The sequence below is a fragment of the Exophiala xenobiotica genome (genome assembly GCF_000835505.1).
Source record: "Exophiala xenobiotica strain CBS 118157 unplaced genomic scaffold supercont1.5, whole genome shotgun sequence".
NCBI classification, from domain to species: Eukaryota; Fungi; Ascomycota; class Eurotiomycetes; order Chaetothyriales; family Herpotrichiellaceae; genus Exophiala; species Exophiala xenobiotica.
In genome coordinates, this window is record NW_013562490.1 from 2,946,492 (window position 1) to 2,964,625 (window position 18,134).

The 18,134-nt window shown below is 51.9% G+C and overlaps 5 protein-coding genes across 6 annotated transcripts; 3 read left to right on the forward strand and 2 right to left on the reverse strand.

Annotated features, from left to right (window-relative positions):
• Window positions 1-597: 597 nt before the first annotated feature.
• Window positions 598-1,921, reverse strand: PV05_08884 (uncharacterized protein; the record flags this gene model as incomplete). The annotated part of the gene is made up of 2 exons (XM_013458425.1): window positions 598-1,604; window positions 1,654-1,921. The coding sequence occupies 2 exons, from the start codon at window positions 1,919-1,921 to the stop codon at window positions 598-600; spliced, it is 1,275 nt and encodes a 424-aa protein (XP_013313879.1).
• Window positions 1,922-2,055: 134 nt separating this feature from the next.
• On the forward strand, window positions 2,056-4,588 carry PV05_08885 (the record flags this gene model as incomplete). 2 transcript variants are annotated; one of them, XM_013458427.1, is made up of 3 exons in its annotated part: window positions 2,056-2,256; window positions 2,304-4,090; window positions 4,149-4,588. In XM_013458427.1, 2 exons carry the CDS (start codon window positions 2,056-2,058, stop codon window positions 3,630-3,632), a joined length of 1,530 nt encoding a protein of 509 aa, XP_013313881.1. In that variant the 3' UTR covers window positions 3,633-4,090; window positions 4,149-4,588. The 2 variants fall into 2 exon arrangements, with proteins under 2 accessions (XP_013313881.1, XP_013313880.1); XM_013458426.1 differs by lacking the exon at window positions 4,149-4,588 and having other exon boundaries at window positions 2,304-4,146.
• Window positions 4,060-5,996, reverse strand: PV05_08886 (uncharacterized protein). The gene is made up of 3 exons (XM_013458428.1): window positions 5,489-5,996; window positions 4,778-5,427; window positions 4,060-4,699 (listed from the first exon to the last, which is right to left on the reverse strand). The coding sequence occupies exons 1-3, from the start codon at window positions 5,661-5,663 to the stop codon at window positions 4,178-4,180; spliced, it is 1,347 nt and encodes a 448-aa protein (XP_013313882.1). The 5' UTR covers window positions 5,664-5,996; the 3' UTR covers window positions 4,060-4,177.
• A 1,487-nt stretch (window positions 5,997-7,483) lies between these two features.
• On the forward strand, window positions 7,484-10,004 carry PV05_08887 (uncharacterized protein). Its single transcript, XM_013458429.1, has 2 exons — window positions 7,484-9,564; window positions 9,614-10,004. Exons 1-2 carry the CDS (start codon window positions 7,701-7,703, stop codon window positions 9,679-9,681), a joined length of 1,932 nt encoding a protein of 643 aa, XP_013313883.1. The 5' UTR covers window positions 7,484-7,700; the 3' UTR covers window positions 9,682-10,004.
• Window positions 10,005-11,081: 1,077 nt separating this feature from the next.
• Window positions 11,082-17,670, forward strand: PV05_08888 (uncharacterized protein). Its single transcript, XM_013458430.1, has one exon. It carries the CDS (start codon window positions 11,495-11,497, stop codon window positions 17,144-17,146), a length of 5,652 nt encoding a protein of 1,883 aa, XP_013313884.1. The 5' UTR covers window positions 11,082-11,494; the 3' UTR covers window positions 17,147-17,670.
• Window positions 17,671-18,134: the final 464 nt, after the last annotated feature.

The window sequence follows — 18,134 nt, forward strand, 5'->3', positions numbered from 1 at the left end:
CTTGGTAGCCCACCTGAGGCCTGACGGCCAAATATCTCAGGAATCAAGCGGGAGCGAGATTCAGTTGTGCCAGCAGCGACGTCACCCTGGATAAGCTGTGGTGGATGGGCCTGCGCTATGTTCCTGCGGGGTGAAAACGCAGTTATTAGATGCGACGCAGGTTTGTCAAAGGCTGGAAAGATATTCGTGAAGTCGTGAAGAGTCAATTTGCGCTCACAGTACTAAGTGTCTGCGATCACAAAAGTTCTGTCCAGAGTTGAAAGAAAGCAGGAGACTCAGAGCCTCGCTATGTTCGCCGGAAACAGTTGATCGAGTCCTTTGGCGCCTGGATTTTCTTTGGCCAAGTTACATGGGCGCGGAGCGAAACCACCAAATGACAAAGCCCGCATCGGCACGGAACTTGAAACTACGTTGATTAACCTTCTGCCAACTCCCAGCCTGAGCTGCTTATTCTTAACAGGGATCACTTGGTCTAGAACCTGGACGCTTATTAGTGCCTTGCCTGAATCAAGTACGAGAGCACCTAGTCAGCGTTGATACGCTTCTCGCTATGGTGGTTGCTGTCAGATTTCCCGGTGCCCAAACTCCATGCTTTGTCTATTCTAGCAGTGCCGCCTGGTTCGTGTAGAGAACGTCGACCACATTACTGAGCTTTTCGATAGTCTCCAGGGCTGCATCGTAGCCGGCATCTCTTTCGACTTCGTCGTACACAATCAAGCAACCCTCCCCCTGATCCAGAACGCCTACAATGACTTTGTCTAGGATCATCTGTGACAGCTTTCTCTCGACTTGTTGTGTGTCAAGCCCAACCATCTTTGCAATGTGGCCAATCTCCACCCGACTGAAGGGCTCGATGACCTTGATCAGGTTTTGTTCCAGCATGGCATCGTACAGCCGTCGGAGGTGATTCCGAATGAAGACATCGCTTCCAAGTTCGTAGCGATAATTGGACAGTGCTTGTTCGTACTCTTCCAGTGATCGATTCGAGTGTGCTCGTGCCACAGCTTTCATCGCTTCCAGATTTGTGCCGGCATATTTCTGTGCCTGTTTTGACGACAAAAGAGAGTTGACATCGTCCACAAGATTTAGCATAATCTTGCAAAGCAACATGTATTGCAAAGCAGAGGTCGCTCGAGCAGTGTCCTCTTGGCTGTGATATCCTTCCAACGCTTCGATGAAGTAAGAGAAGGCGGTGTTGAAGTCTTGATCTTCGGCGTGCAGCATGCCACTCTGCATATCTAGTCCAGCCTGTAGAAGAGGGGGCGTGTAGACTGAAGCGGCAGACGTCCTCGCGGACGTTAAAGCAGCTCTTGCTTTAGGCTGGTTTGTGAGAGCATGGTAGACCCTTGATTCCAGCAGTTGCACCTCCACAAGGACAAGCTTATCATCCAGTCTCTTCAGCTCTCGCAGCAGACCATTTATCAGAGTGAGTGCGTCGTAATATGATTGTTTCTGCATGTAAAGGCCAACCAGTCTTGTTTCGAGGTTCTGGCGAAGGAATGATCTCTTTTCGGAATTGGCCCAGTCGATACAGGACTTGGTCGTCGCAACTTGGAGCTCGAGGGTGTCTGGGATCTCTGCAATGAAGTCGAGGAGTTGACGGACTGAACGCCGTGGTTAGTATGAGAGGGAGTGTAGCATGATTCGACATACCAAGCTTGGCTGTCTTCGCTTTGGCAAACGAGGACAACGTTGACCTACTTGTCTTTACCAGTTGGGCCAGATCTTCCGACCGCCTATGGTCTCTGTAGAGTACTCCTAATCCAACCAGAGCATTCTCATAGTTTTGAAGAGCAGCTTGATTCGAGCCAGGTGATTTTGCCAGCACTTCCTTGTAAATGCTCTCTGCCTTTGCCGGTTCCGTTTTGGCCAATTTGGTTGCTTCCGCAATCTTCGCGTCATCAGCAGGTGGAGGAGCCATTTTGACGATGAGAGATAGATGTCAGAGTGTGGGTAAGGAGATTATTCTGGGCTGCGGAAGACCAGTGGTTGCAGACTGATTAATGCACGACTCAAGGCTGTGAAGAACACGGTCAGGCGAGGACAAGCACCAAAATGCATAGCGCCAGGCTTGGATCTTCTGCAGGCACCGTGGATGACGCCGATTTGGTCTCCAATCCTATCTGCGGGCGGCAGCCTCCTTCTCCACAAAAAAGTTCGCTGCGCTCCAGGCACTCGACCGCTGGTTATAATTTCTCTTCGTCCCTTTCCGACGAAGGCTACCACACAAAATGCGATGATGTTGCCCTCGAGATGGTGAATACTCTATGCCCTGCTACTGATTGTGTGCTGACTATCTCCAGAAAATCAAATCTCTCACCAGGGCGCCGCCGCCTCCGGGCGACGGTGCGATGCGACAACCTCGAAACCTCGATCCTTCTCATCATCCGTTCGAACGAGCAAGAGAATATACACGAGCCCTCAATGCGGTCAAAATGGAGCGCATGTTTGCCGCTCCCTTCGTTGGTCAACTAGGCGGAGGTCATGTTGACGGAGTGTATTCTATGGCGAAAGATCCGGGCTCTCTTGAGAGATTCGCAAGCGGCAGTGGCGATGGTGTGGTCAAAGTCTGGGACTTAGCCAGCCGTGAAGAGGTGTGGCATGCCAGAGCACATGAAAATGTGGTCAGAGGCATGTGTTGGACGCCAGACCGAAAACTGCTTTCTTGTGCCACCGACAGGACCGTCAAGGTGTGGGATCCCTACAACGGAGAGAAGAATGGCCTGCCGTTGGCCACCTACCTTGGGCAAGGCGCATTCACAGACATCTCACACCATCGGGACCATTCATCTTTCGCAGCTTCCTCCAGTTCAATTTCCATCTACGACCTTTCGCGACCGTCGTCAGGACCGAGCCAGGTCCTACAGTGGCCAACCTCTACCGACACTGTCACAGCCGTCTCTTTCAACCAAACGGAAACATCAATACTCGCATCCGCCGCCCTGGATAGAGCGATTGTCCTCTATGACCTCCGGACCTCCTCGCCCGTCTCAAAGGTTGTCCTCAGACTAGCATCGAACGCAATTTCGTGGAATCCCATGGAGGCTTTCAACTTCGCTGCCGCAAACGAGGATCACAATATCTACATATTCGACATGCGAAAGCTTGATAGAGCTCTGAACGTCCTGAAAGACCATGTAGCTGCTGTGATGGACGTGGAGTTCAGTCCAACAGGTGAAGAATTGGTCAGCGCATCCTATGATCGTACAATTCGTCTGTGGAATAGGGATAGAGGGCATTCCAGGGATGTCTATCACACCAAACGAATGCAACGAGTCTTCTCAGCAAGGTTCACGGCCGACAACAACTATGTTCTGTCGGGGTCGGACGATGGCAATGTGAGACTATGGCGAACAAACGCTTCAAGTCGCGGTGGCATCAAGTCAGCACGACAACGACAGAAAATGGAGTACGACCAGGCTTTGATCAAGCGGTATTCCCATATGCCGGAAATTCGACGTATCAAGAGACACCGACATCTGCCCAAGACTGTCAAGAAGGCAGGCGAGATCAAAGGAGAAGAAGTTAAGTCTATCAAGAGGAAAGAAGAGAATGTGCGTAAGCACAGTAAGAAAGGGAGTATGCCTCGTCAGAGCGAGAGAGAAAAAATGGTTCTCGGCACCGAGAAGTGAGGCGCCCTGGACGTTCAACAGCTACTCACTCAAATGTCGGAGAATTTCGACATCACTAGCCGCTAGATACATCCACTTTCCCCAAGGCAGGATACACATGCACAGTCTCCTTAGTCCGGGAAGTGCCAGCAAGGTATAGCGAACCGTCAATGCTGTACCGAACGTAAGAACGCGACGAGCAATCGCCATTGAAGGCCCTGATCTGCAATGGAGCCATTAGAGGTGTCGCTCCTCAGGCGTTTTGAATGGGCTCAAAGGATGTCTAGTGTCGAACAGGCAGAGACAATGTCGCGTCAGATGGGCAGTGGCAAGGGACTGATACCTTTCCTGGAGGAATGAGGAGGTTTGAGAAGGGCAGATACACGTCTGCGAAGTATGCCGTATATCGGTTGTGCTTCAATTCATCAGCTCGTCACTCACGCAGGGCCTGAGCTGATTTTTGCTTCAGCGTGGACATGGTGCGCACAAGACATGATTTGCTATGGATATCTATTACGACTAATGCCACATTAACAGATCGATTCTGCAATCCCTCCTCATGGCCCTCACAGTTTCTTCTGCCTCTGTCCCTGCACGTTTGTCCACCCTTCCACCTTCTGGAAATCCATAACCTTCCCATCCCCTCCAAATCTATCCTGCGTATCCCTCCAGTCCCTCTCCACCGCCGTCTCCGGCCTCCATCGAAACCCCTTCTTCATCCTCGGCTCCATGCGTCCCTCGAGCGCGTCCACAACCTGAATTCCCACGGCTGGCATCGTCATGAATCCCATGCCGGATCCGCCCACGGCCACCACCAGGCTCGAATACCTAGGGTGCCGATCAATAAGGAACACTCGATCCGGTGTATCCGCGTCCCAGCATATCCTGGCGAAACTGAACGGGCGGTCTGCGATTTGTGGCACGGTTTCACGCAGGAATTGCCGCGCCCGGGCCTCGGCTTCGAGTGGGATTTGTTGGCGTGCAAATGGGACAGAGCGCTCGCTGTTCGTTTCGGGGTCGTCAAGGAAGTTGCAGTAGCCGGGGTGCTCATCGACAAATTTGAGCTCCCCAGTTCCGGTTGTTGGTTCCTACGCCGTGTCAGGATCAGAACAATCATCCGGAAAGGGGGCCGGCTTGCATGCGGAAGCGAACGGGGAAGTTCATACCATAAAAAATCCGCGTTCAACATTGAACAGCACAGGCAGATCCTTCCATTTCGCCCGCTCTGCGTCACTCATCTGAATATGCGCTAAGGTCCAGGCCGTTGGACGGAGTTGCCGCTCGAAGTCGAATAGGCGGTCGCTATTCGCGCCGGCGCACAGTATCGTCCTATCCGCGCGGTGTTCGGTGCCGCCAGCCGTTGTCGCGCCCAGAACATCAACATCGGATGATGAGGTTGCGGAAGGGGAAGAGTAAATGAGCTTCACAACCTTGCCGGCGGATTCGCCCGTAACAAAACGCACACCGAGGCGGCTGGCTTCATAGTATGCGGCTTCCATCGCGCCGCGAGCAAACACCCACCCTGCACCGGATTCACGGACGAAGCCTTTCCAGTTAGGAAACGTGCCGGTAAGGATACCCGGTGCCATGGCGGAGCGGAAATCTTCGGGCGTGTTGAGCAGGCGGAGGGGCGATTTGCAAGACTGTACGTAGTCATCTACGTGTTTGCCAGCTTCAGGACTGGATGCGGCCATGATGAACCCTGTGGCGTGGTAGAAAGGCGCATAGACGGGGTCAGTTCGCCATGCTTCAGTGGCGAGTTGGAAGAGGCGGTTCCAGACGTATGATGTGTCGTCGTCTTCGGGGGAAGGGGATCCTTTGGAAAAGATTCAGTGATTGTTCTGCTGAGAGATCGAGCTTGGATTGAGGTGCCTTACCTTCCTCCATAATCTTGTTCACATCGTTGCCTGCTGATATCGGTGAGGGAATGGGATGTGCGTCAAGGACGGTGATGCTCTTGTACCCTCGACGGGCGAGCTGTAAAGCTGTTGCGCAACCCCATGTTCCGCCACCAATGATTAGGATTGACGAGTCGTGCGTGAGGTGGGACATGGTTTGCGTGCTGTTAGGCTTGGGATTGAGGACGGATTAGTTGAATCCAGACAGGAGATTGCTCGTGAGAACCCCTTCCGCCAGTCTTTCCGTCGTGGCAATGGTCTGATCACCGTCTGGAGGCCTCTTTCCGTTCTGCTCGAGAGATGTGCTTCCCGTTATAGCGCTCTAGAAGCAGCAATGCCGGCTGAGGGGTCAAGGTCTTGGGCAGGATGTGTTGTTCGTTGACAATCAAGCGCAGTATCTACCTGCGTTATGGGATCTGTTTAGTACTTGTGATTGGTCTCACCGACAACTCTTCCCTCCAAAAGGGATTTAAGTAATTGGGTGCTGTCCTCTGAAGCGCATCACGATCTCATTCGGCCGCTTCGACCTTCTGTCCTTTCTCTGTGGAGTCGAACTGGTTGATTTGACTCGCCCCTGCTACGTAGGTTGCTTGTTCAACCTTATTGTCGCCGCCACCACTGCTGCTCCACGTTGAACGGAATGGATCGCCTGGACATTGTTTTTCTGTATGGCGGAGGCGGCGTCTCTCTGGAATTGATGTTGGACTTGTGGAGCATATCACATTTCATAGCACCAGAGGTAACAGTGAGTGGAGGATATACTTGTACGGATCAATGGCTTCAAGAGGTATGTATCTCCTCCTCTTCTTAAGAAATCCACGGAAACCCAAGCAGAAGGCAATCAGAAGGGTTAGCAGGATGAGTGATCCAACCACTCCTGCACACTGCATGCTTCGGTCATGACGGTCGTAGCGACCGACATTCTCTGTTAACAGCCGACCTTGTGAATGATAAGTGTTCCTCAAAGAACACGCATTTGACCCCCAGAAACTGCCGCTGCGCACGGTGCCATACAAGATGATATTCACTTGTGCCCAAACCCATGCTCTGGATACTGACTGCGATGAAGATTGGACGAAGGGTTCGTCAACCTCTCCAGCATGTTGATCAACACGGAGGCCGCTTATGGAATGCTTACATCTATGGAATTGCTCAGTGGTATCTCAACTGTGCTTTTGGCGGAGTTGAGGCGAGTGCCACGCAGCACTCATGCAGCGGGCCAGATCTCCAGAGAGCTGGTTGTGGTTCTTACTACCTTCTCCCCCCGCATCAACTTCGCCTTGTCTTTCACTGTGCAGCCTCTGATCGATGCCATCAACTATGGTCGAGCTTTCACTTCTTTCGGTTCCCTTGTGCTTGGGTCGATGGCGCGCCGGGGGCTCCCATTGAAAATATGGAATAAGTCATGGCGGAGTCTGTGCAAAAAAGTATCGCACGTTCCTGGCCGAGGCTGTCACTTGCTAATGTGTACGTTGACATGTTCCTTGGATTGCCGTGTCTCGGTGGGCGGCAGAGGATGACTTAAGCTTTCTCATACAACAATCTCTCGACTTCACAGGATGATCTTTATTGCTACTCAATGGAAAGGCAGTGCTCGTTAGCTTCATATAGTAGATCAAGTACTCTTCCGACTTTCTGATACATAGGAGCACCCCAGAGACTCGTATGGGCGACATTCAAGGTTTCTGTCCGAATGAGACGCGAGATGGCGACCAGGAAACTCACCATGATGCTGATTGCAGATTGCAACTCCAACTCGCTTTAAGAGCGCGGGTATGGACCCCTCATGCGCCACAGGTGACTATCGGAAACATATCTCACCACGGTACGGAGTAACTCATGGTAAGGCCTCGAAGTGAAGAATGAGACTGTTGTGATTGAACGAGTTGCGGCCTGTCCCGGGGCAGGTTTGCCGATACCTGTCACTTCCTCAAGTGCATACGAACAAGTTCTACAAGACACCTTTTCCACAATGTCGAAAAGAAACCCTACAATCCGTCTATGTTGATGACGAGAGACATCAGACTTACGACAAGAAGCTTTGCGTAGCTCCACACGGGAACGACGACACTTCACCGTAACGACCATGAATGGGAGGTGACAAGTGGCTTTGTACGTTACGCATTCAGGCCACTGAATCTCTTGCGCTTCCACGACTCCAGCCTGCGGTTTCCCCGGACACATCTAGACTATGGCGCCCTTACTCCCCTCAGCGCTTCTGTGCTGTCTCTTGTTAAAGGGGGTAGCAGCGTTCTACCTTCCTGGAGTTGCACCCTCCTCCTATTCCGAGGGCGATCTAGTACCTTTGACAGTCAACGCACTTACTCCCTCAATTTCACGTCATGATGAGCAGATCCATGCCGTTGTCTCCTACGATTACTACCACCCTGCATTTCGGTTCTGTCGACCAGAGAAAGGGCCACAACGGGTCCGAGAGTCACTGGGAAGCATAATATTTGGAGATCGGATCCAAACTTCGCCGTTTGAACTGCATATGGCACAGAACGAAACATGCAAGATGATTTGTGACAGTGGGAATTTCGATGAGAAGTCGGTCAATTTTGTGAGATCCAGGATCACCGAAGCATACAATGTCAACTTGCTTGTCGATGGCTTACCTGCGGCCGAACTGAGAGAAGATCCACTTACACATGAACGATTCTCTAGCCCTGGCTTTCCGCTGGGCAAAGTAAGAGAGGATGGGGCGATCATCCTGAATAACCACTGGGACATTATCATCGACTACCACCGGGCTGGCCTCCGAGGCACCAAGTACCGTGTGGTGGGTGTCTTGGTCCAGCCGCAGTCATATTCGGAGTCCAAAGCACTGGGCGAGGGAAAGGCGGAATGCGCCACGAACTCAGGACCATTAATGCTGAAAGAGGGAGCAACGACACCGATCACATATACATACAGTGTCTATTGGCGCCCTTCAGACACTGCCTGGGCGACCAGATGGGACAAATACCTGCACATCATCGACCCCAAAATCCACTGGTTTTCGCTTATCAATTCCACCATCTTCGTCATCTTCTTGGTTGGGATGGTGAGCAGCATCCTGGTGAGGGCTTTGCGCAAGGACATTGCTCGGTACAATCGATTAGACAATATCAACCTCGATGATCTTTCGGGCACTTCCGCCGTGGACGACGATGTCCAAGAAGATTCGGGATGGAAGCTGGTGCACGGCGACGTCTTTCGCAGCCCTCGATACAGCCTAATGTTGAGTGTTTTACTTGGCAATGGAGCTCAGCTTTTCGTCATGACTGGCGTGACGGTCGCATTTGCCATGCTGGGGTTCTTGTCGCCATCAAATCGAGGTTGGCTTACCTCAATCGGGCTTCTTTTGTACACGCTATTCGGCTGCATCGGTGGCTATGTCTCTGCCCGTGTGTACAAGAGTTTTGGTGGAGAGAACTGGAAACTTAACATAGCAGCCACTCCGATGTTTGTACCTGGCATTGTGTTCGCAACCTTCTTCCTACTCAATCTCTTCGTCTGGGCCAAAGGATCAAGTGGCGCGGTACCATTCTCGACAATGCTGGCAATCATCGCAATCTGGTTTGTGATCAGTGTCCCTCTCAGTGTTGCTGGCGCATGGTATGGATTCAAGCAGCCAGCATTCGAAGCTCCTACACGCATTAATCAGATTCCTCGGCAAATACCGCCAGTCACACAGTCACTCCGACCTTTGCCGTCGTTGCTACTGACAGGAATCCTGCCTTTCTGCGCTATCTTCGTGGAACTGTACTTCATCATGACGTCGTTGTGGACAAGCAAGATCTACTACATGTTTGGGTTTTTGTTCATTTGCTATGCCTTGATGGTCCTGACGTCCGCGTGCACTACGATCTTGCTGGTGTACTTCTTGCTATGTGCGGAGGACTATCGATGGCAATGGCGGGCATTCTTGGGTGCAGGCATGACTGGTGGATATGTGTTCTTAAATGCGCTAGGGTTTTGGGTCACTCGGGTCAGTTTTGGCGGGTTGACTGGAGCTGTCCTTTATGTCGGATACTCTGCACTCATCAGCTTCCTGGTGTCTGTATTGACCGGTGAGTTTCACCCGGCCCATGAAAATCAAGATTACTGACCAGATGACAGGCACTATTGGTTTCTTCGCAGCCTACGCATTTGTTCATCGCATTTACGGCTCCATCAAGGTCGACTGAGATCTTGACCGGGTTCTGACGAATAGCATGGCCTGGGTTGGGGCAATATGCCAAAAATTCAGAGAGGAGTTGGGCCCATAGATAATGATGAGCAGACACTGTACATGTACAATAAACACCAAAAGTATGCTGGATGTGGTCACTATCCTACATGAGTTAGAACAAGGGTGGACAAAGACAACAATTCGAGCTTTCGTGGCTTGGAGGTCGGGAGATGCAGGTACAAACAAAGTTGAACACTCTGGAACGAAATTCCGGACGATACTCCGTACCCCAAGCTCATTGCGGATTTTGAAGCCGAACGTATCATGACTTACGAGTACCAGCTTGTAAAAAGCATGTGGGTGACAGGTCCGATTTGTACTTTGGGGCTATCCATCTCTCATGCCAAAGAGCACCGGGCAAGAGGTTGTAATGATTGAGTTCCATTTAAAGTGGGTTAATTGGACGGGCCGGACGACGCGAAAAGAAGCGATCAACACAAGGCAAGACAAGGCAAGTTGGTGATCGTCATTGGATTCATTTCGCATATGCAAGGTGGTGGTGTCATATTGATGATCAGCCCGATTTTTGACTTGTGATGGTTCAGCGCAGGGGGCAAAAACACTGGGAGGAGGAGAGGATTTTATTTGTTGTCGTTGCGGTCGCTGGAAACGTGAAATGGATCGAGTGATGATGATTACGAGTGAGCATGTTGACAGTGAATAGATTCAAAGAATCAGTGTGAGTGGCTCGCCAGTGAACGGAAACTACGGGTAGTAGGCTCTGGTTGTGCTGCGTAAGAGGCGTCGACAAAGGTGGCATTGTCTAACCCACAGCACACACACCTAGGTATCTCTATCTGCTAAGTTACAAATATTCTTCGTGAACCTGTCTCAAATTGTGACGAGTACCTAGGTAGGCTTCTTATGGGCGTACGTGCACCTGGAGAGTTAACTTGAGACAGTCATCCCTTTGCTCATCTTAATACCGCTGTAACCCACGTTTATGGTATACAATGGTGTGAGTTTCTTCGGCGGAGGGTCCGTCTCGGTCAGACCCCATATTTTCTGGCTCGGCATACCTACATGAGTACGGAGTACGAGTAACAGGAACCCCAGTGAAGCCAAGCATCAGGTAGTGTAGCACTAAAGAGATACCTTCAGGAGGTAGAGGTGATTGACTGGGTGGTATATGGCTGGACAGAAAGCATGAAGCCGTCCTTAATGATACAAAGAAGAGTGCTTTTATCTTAAAAGGCTAGTGAGGCTGGTGATAATTGATTTTTGTGGCAAGGGAAGGCTGAAGTAACGGCAAAATGTCTAAGTTGGGGGCTACGTCATTTTGCATGAGAAATCGAATCCACCTGCAACCGCCTCTCGGTAGGTCGCCCGTGCCTTCTCCATCAACCTCGCCAGTGCCTTGACTGTTCAGTGTTTGCCATTGCCACGCCAGGCCTACTGTTTGCCAACCATCCTCTACCAACACGGTCGACTACCAGGACTTGATCGTTGGGCGCCTTTCGCTTAGTCAACCGTTTCCTTCACTTCGCCCTGACCCTTCGTCACGAGTACCTCCTTAAGTGCGTTTTACGGATAGGCCTTGTTCATGCAGCACCATTGGCTCTCGATTTCTGGATGACAGCGTCACGAACGACTCGGGTCCTGTCATCAACTACTGTCACGATAAGAGATTGGACAAATGGAGTGACAACATACGCGAGAGGATAACACGCAAGACGCAGTCAATAGTGAACATACTGGGTCCATGAATCTACCCCAAACCTAGCGAGGTCGCAGACACTCAGTTGGACTAGCGAGTGTCTGCCACCGCGATGAAGTCGTCAAAGTCCTCACACCCCGGAGTGCCTGCGCGAGGTCGCTCCTCGCGCTCGGTAGAAAGTCATGGGTCGTCGAGTTCTCCGACAAGGTCTACTACCGGAGGACAAGAGACAATGAGCGAGAACAGAAATGCACAGACCGCGACAGCTGGTACCTCACCCTTTGTACACCATCAGGTAACTCAGGCTCTGGCACGCGAACCGTCTGGCGGTCTTGAGGCTATGCGACGTAGGATGAGTCTAGCTCTGGCTCAGAAACAGCAGATGCGCGCTGCTGCTACTGCTACTGCGGACACCTCTCCCGATGCCGCAAAACAGCGCGAAGCACCCGAAGCACCACCGCCTCTTTTACACACCGAATCAAGCTCCGATGAGTCCGTCAATACTGGCACACTCTCAACCGACTCGGCCAAAACCGTCAGAGCAGTCTTCGATGCCACACCCGGTGCTATTAGGACGCCTTCGTATCCCTTTCCCCGTATGGCTTTCAGACTCAACCGTGGTATTAGCCAACGCTCCGGCCCGTCGCACAAACCTTTCACTCTACTCTCCCCAACCAACGAGCACCCGTCAAACGCAGACGTCGTACCACCACCCCCGCAACCTCAGCGTCATCCCTCGTCTTCCGATTTGAGCACGCCTCTGGGTCAGACACCAATGAGTGCTGGATTCCCTGAAGATCCCAACTTTCCGGTGCCCGATCTATTCGAATCGATATTATACCTGAATTCTGAGCCAGGTTTGGATATGTGGTGGGCCAATGCTACTGAAATCCTGACCGAATACGGTGCTGAGAGAGCTTCTCTGGCAATTCCTGGGGACATTACCGATCTTGAAAATGTACCGTGGGGCCAGAAAGCCACATTTAATATATATGGCAGTGACGGAGTGCCTCCCTCACAGTTGGACTCGTTGTTCGCTTCGGAAAATGACAACACCTCGATTGGCAGACGGCCAGAGCCCTCGAGCAGAATACCTAGCGACGTATCCACCTTGACTCCCCACCGACCTCCGCTTGTGTCAAGGCATTCAATTGCAGGTCCAATGCCAGACCCTAGCGGCCGAGGCTCGCGTCAAAGACCAGCTGGACCGGTCCGGGCTTATAGCACCGCACCCAAAGAGCAAGATGAGCAGGCTTCGCCATTGATTTCATCGGTACTGCCCAGGTTGACCAAGCAGCCTGCTACTCCTCGGGCCTCGTCTACCGCCGAAGATGCTTTGGCATTCAAAATGCCATACAATCCTTCAGCTTCGACATCCTCCACTTTGAGGTGTCATGTCCATCGTTCAATTCAGCCACTGGAGGCGGAGCCGGATCCTTTGCTTATCCGGACTGGTGTGACATCTTTGTTCGGTAAGAGAAAACCTGTCATTCTTACAAGAGCGTATTCAGAAGATGCTCCACGACCGACGTCACTGCAAAATGGACGGGAAGATGAACGTGGCCCTGCTCAGACGCCATCAGCTACGGCTGCAGAGAAACAAAAGTCCCACAAGGTGGAAGAGCCAACGTATTCCACAATCCGAGCTTTTGACGAGTACGAGCAGCCAGAGCCTTCACCTTGGTCCCAAAGCCCTTCGCCCTCGCCTGCTGCACGACCTGATCCAGAAGAATCACCATTCTTCGTTCAACCGACTGCGTCTATAGATGAGATGGCTTTCGAACAGAACCCTCCGCCATACGACTATGCAACCACGGCAAATCAGTCCCTAAATGCCATAGGCGCAGATATGTCTAAGACTCTGGTCCACATACCGTTGATCCAGCCTCATCTAGCACGAGGTACATTGGCGTCCAACCTGCGCTTTCCGATTGCCATCCTATCTTTCCTTTCGCCTATAAACCCGTTTCCACTCAGCTGGCGCAGGTCTTTGGAGACCTTATTGCCCCATTTTGCGAGCTCCTTTTCTCTTGCACAGCAATACAGCGCACTTCAAGATCGCCTGAGAGGCAGCCCTGGAAGCCGGCATGAAGCCGCGTTCGGACTCGGTGGCACGTTCTCAGATGAGGGATCGGAACTGGAATTGGTGGCAGAGCTCAGTGAACAAGTCGCGCAGGACAAAGACAAACCTAGAGGATGGAATGAAGGCGTCAGTCCTGGAGCGTTTAAGGAAAGCCCGACTAGTTCTGTCTCGAGTACTCCTCAAATGGATCATTATGGGTTAAGCCCAGGTCTGCCACCCACTCCAGGAAGATCGGGTTCGGACATGGTCGACAGCTATTTCTCTTCGCGTAGGCAGCGTGGGAAAGAGCACCCTCTGACTCCAGGTCCTCGCGCCAGCAGGGACGAAGGTGAGCCGGCCAAACGATCTGCCGAGAAGTCTGCTTCTAGTTCAAAGACGACGTCAAAGAAGCCAGCTGCAAGCAAGACCCAATTTGAAGCACAGGCACAAAGTCCCATTGCACTACGGTCAGGAAGCAATGCTTCCGCAAGCGAGATCAGCGATCAACTCTATGAACGGCTTGAACCTTCTTCTCGGCGTCAGACAATGCGACGTGAAAGTCAGTCAAAGGACGAGGAAAAGCCATTACCGGAGCTGATTTCGTCGCTGATGCTAAATGCCGTGCCTCTTCAGCTGTTTCTTGCCAAGCCCACCACTGGTGACTTGGTGTGGACAAACCGCAAGTTTGATGCTTTCAGGAGTCAAGGAGAAGGTCGAGTCCGTGATCCTTGGAAAAATGTACATGCGGCGGACAGGAATGGTTTGGTGAAGCTGTGGAACGACGCGCTACGAACTGGAAGCCAATTCACGCATTATATCCGAGTAAAGCGATTCAACAGCGACAGTGATTTTCGATGGTTCGTTTTCCGAGCTAGTACGTTACTGAGCAACAATGGCCGGCTACTATACTGGATTGGTTCGTTTCTTGACGTGCATGAGCAATACATCAAAAACTTGGAAGCGAGCGAAAAAGAAGCGATCATGGCTCGAGAAACCAAAATCCGAGCTTTGGCGGATGCGATTCCACAGATCCTGTTTGAAGCTATTGAGGGTGAAGGTATCGTGGCTGTCAACCAGCAGTGGCACTCGTACTCTGGCCAGACCCTGGAGGAGGCCAGAGGGCTGGGATTTGCGAAGCACGTGTATCGTGAAGATCTTCACAAATGTGGGATACTGTCCCCTATGGACGTTGCCGCCATTGCACGATACTCTGCGGCCAGTAGCCGCACCGACTCGTCCAGCGACTCGAATAGGACGGCCGGTCCCCCCCTTCCCACGCAGAAGAACCTTTTTTCTCCTGATCTGTCGTCACTCGATCGAATGATCAAGCTAGGGTCGGTCATGGTCGAGAAGGATGAAAACGGACGGCTGTCCTACCTAACTGAAATACGCTTGAGGTCCAAAGGTGGCGAATACAGATGGTTCCTGGTGCGGTTGGTACGAGTCGATACAGGATTGTGGCAGAGTCAAAGTGGCAAAGCATCGTGGTATGGCACATGCACCGATATTGAGACGCGAAAAGCCCTCGAACGCAAATTGAACGAGGCCAACGAGAAGGTGCATTCAGAAATGGAGTCTAAGACCAAGTTCTTTGCCAACATGTCTCACGAAATTCGAACACCATTGAACGGTATCATCGGAAGTATGCCTTGGCTAGTGGATTCATCTCTAGATCACGATCAGAGACGAACGGTTGACACCATTCAGAACAGCGCCAACAACCTAAGGGAGCTCGTCGACAACATTCTTGACGTTACCAAGGTCGAGGCGGGCAAAATGACACTATTTCCAAAATGGTTCCATGTGCGCAGCTTGTGCGAAGAAGTGGTGGATACCGTGTCTTCCAGGGCCATCGAGCGTGGCTTGGAGCTCAACTATTCTCTCGAAGCCAACGTTCCGGCTATGGTCAAGGGCGATGCGTTCAGGGTGCGACAAGTCCTGCTTAATCTTCTCGGAAACTCAGTGAAATTTACCGAGCAAGGTGAAGTTTACATGAGATGTTCTCTCCGCGATGCACCTCCCAAAAGTCCAAAGGAGGATGCTACCAGGACAATCTTGCTGAATTTTGACGTCGTCGACACGGGACGCGGATTCAATGAGAATGAATTTCAACGACTCTTCAAGCAATTCGGTCAAATTGGAGGCGGCAACAATCACGAAGCAGGCTCGGGATTGGGATTGTTCCTTTCTAAACAGCTGGTGGAGATGCATGGTGGAGAGCTTTCAGTACAGAGTAAAGCGGGCGAAGGTTCGACCTTCAGCTTTCACGTCAGGGTCGAAATTGAGCCGCCAGGTGCTGAGACCATCACCTCGCCTCCAGCGTCGATCAGGTCTGGCCAAAGAAATATGTCAGTGCTTGGCGCGAGTCCCCGATCCCGCTCAGACAGCAAGACACCTACCATGGCTTCTATCAGACTCCCATCGGAAGGAATTATTCAGACGCCAGGTCTCTCACGATACGTCACTTCTCCCGAGCATGCCTCCCCAGCGCTACCGTCGCCAGCCATGTCTTCTCCGCCCGTTGCCTCGCCGCCTGTTGTTCCATCTGAAAGCTCTGGGGTATCAGCATCGGTCACGACAAACTCGGGCCCAATGGTGAATGCTTCTACCATAACTTCTTTGCTGCCCACGCCTGAATCGGCACATTCCCGTGACTCTGTATCGCGCTCGAATGAGCAGCAAACCGTCACCGAGAAGACAATAACTGCTCATCCTATTTTTCGACGGAGTAAAAGCGATAAAGACGCAAGCGGACTTGCACCGGACCTTGCGCACCCACAGACATATTCGATCATCATCATCTGCCCGTCAGAACATGCCCGGACGGCCATCAAGCAACACATTGAGCACGTGGTACCGCATCAGATTGCGGCCAATGTGACCACCATCCCAGACATCGGGGCTTTCCTGGACCTCATGAATGGCCCTTCGCCGCCGACTTTCACGCACATCGTTTTGGATATTCCTGCGACGTCCGATATCATGCTATTCATGAGACAGATGGCTACATACACCGCAGCCGTGATCCCTGCGCTGGTGGTCATAACCGACCATTATCAGAAGAGAGATATCTTGGAGGATTTTACCGCGCTAACGGCCACGGGACGCAAAGCCTACCTCATCCACAAGCCAGTGAAGCCTTCGGTTTTCGCGATGATCTTCGATCCTGCCCAATTAAGGAACTTGAGCAAGGATCGAGCACGCGAGGTTGCACAATCGAGCTCGGATGATTTCCAGCATATAGTGAAGCTGGTTAAGGAGAGGATTGGTGGCCGAGATAATCGTGTCCTGCTTGTGGAAGATAGCGACGTGAACCGAATGGTGATCCAACGTTACTTCTTGAAGACGGCACTAGCCAACGACTGCGCCAAAAATGGCCAAGAATGCGTCGACATGATCAAGGGCAAAGGCCGCGGATATTACTCTCTGATCATCTGTGACATTCAAATGCCAATCAAGAACGGGTATGAGGCGTGCAAGGAGATCCGAGAATGGGAGAAGATGCACGGGTACACCCCGTCTCCAATCATGGCTTTGACAGCCAACGCCATGCCTGAAGAACGAGCGGCAGCCGCAAATGCTGGTTTCACCGACTATCTCACGAAGCCGGTGGATTTCAATGTGCTGGGAACCATGATGATGATGCTACTAGACCCAAGCGTGCCACACGTGTTCTTACGTGATAGGCCTCTCGACGGCTGAAGAGCAAAAGATTGACACGGGGCCAGTTGGCTTCGCCACAAATGGCGGATGACAAGATATGCAGCAGATCTGCGTCGAGCGCTTTTAGCGGGGTGGCATGATTGAGTCATGGGGGACGCTGTTGTGTTGTCAAGTTCGATGCTGCTTTTGCATTGCATTGTTGTCATGGGTAGGTAGGATGGAAGGGTGGTTTGGCTTTTGATAGTCTTCCGGGAAGGTCGGCGCATGAACACCAGGAGCTCCGGGCTGAAATGTGATAATGTATTGGGATCATGGTAGGGGTGCAAAGTACGGGTACAGTGTTTTTGACCTGGATTCTCTATGAAAAGGACAAAGGGGTGATAAACATCACTTGATGAGCAACGACTTACAATGACACTGGCATGGGCGCAAAGATGAAGATTGTGTGAGAGTGGCCCTGGGCGAAGGGAAAATTGCAATGTATCTATTGCTGTCGAGATAGACGCACAACTGACCTCCGTACGTAATGTATGAATGATCAGGAAAGCCTCACCCGCCATCATCGAAGGGATGGTACGGAGGGTTAGTAACCAAAGAGCCAGGATTCTACTCGACCATGCCAAGCCTCGTGCCCCCAACGAAGCCCTGAAGCCGTTGGTTTCCTCTTTCCTCGCACTCACCCACTGGCTCGACTGGCTCGGCGTCTCGCAACTTTCGACTCTAGATTCTCATCACTGGCTGCGCTGCGCTCGTTGTGCAAGATTCCCTCCCAATAGGCCAGGCGCCGCTGTCACAAATCCAATGCTCGTTTGCTCGTGCATGTCATTGTTGCTGACCATTTGCACTTGTTCTAGAGCGTTTCAAGCCAGCGGCCGGCCACATCTTCAACGCCGACATCGTTCCAAAACCCCTTGACCTTGATCCCTACAATACGATCCCCGTACCAGACCAGTGCCGAGTCATTTGGGGCCAGCCGAAGCCACCACCCATGACACTCGCGTTCCACGTTCCACGTTCCACACCACTT

Excerpts from the sequence above, each read along its gene's own strand:
- PV05_08886 (XM_013458428.1), bottom strand. The coding sequence starts at position 5,663 with ATGTCCCACCTCACGCACGACTCGTCAATCCTAATCATTGGTGGCGGA. Across the intron at positions 5,428-5,488 it reads GAACAAGATTATGGAGGAAG|GATCCCCTTCCCCCGAAGAC; the intron begins GTAAGGCACCTC and ends TCTTTTCCAAAG. Across the intron at positions 4,700-4,777 it reads TTGAACGCGGATTTTTTATG|GAACCAACAACCGGAACTGG; the intron begins GTATGAACTTCC and ends GACACGGCGTAG.
- PV05_08888 (XM_013458430.1), top strand. The coding sequence starts at position 11,495 with ATGAAGTCGTCAAAGTCCTCACACCCCGGAGTGCCTGCGCGAGGTCGC.
- PV05_08887 (XM_013458429.1), top strand. The coding sequence starts at position 7,701 with ATGGCGCCCTTACTCCCCTCAGCGCTTCTGTGCTGTCTCTTGTTAAAG. Across the intron at positions 9,565-9,613 it reads CCTGGTGTCTGTATTGACCG|GCACTATTGGTTTCTTCGCA; the intron begins GTGAGTTTCACC and ends ACCAGATGACAG.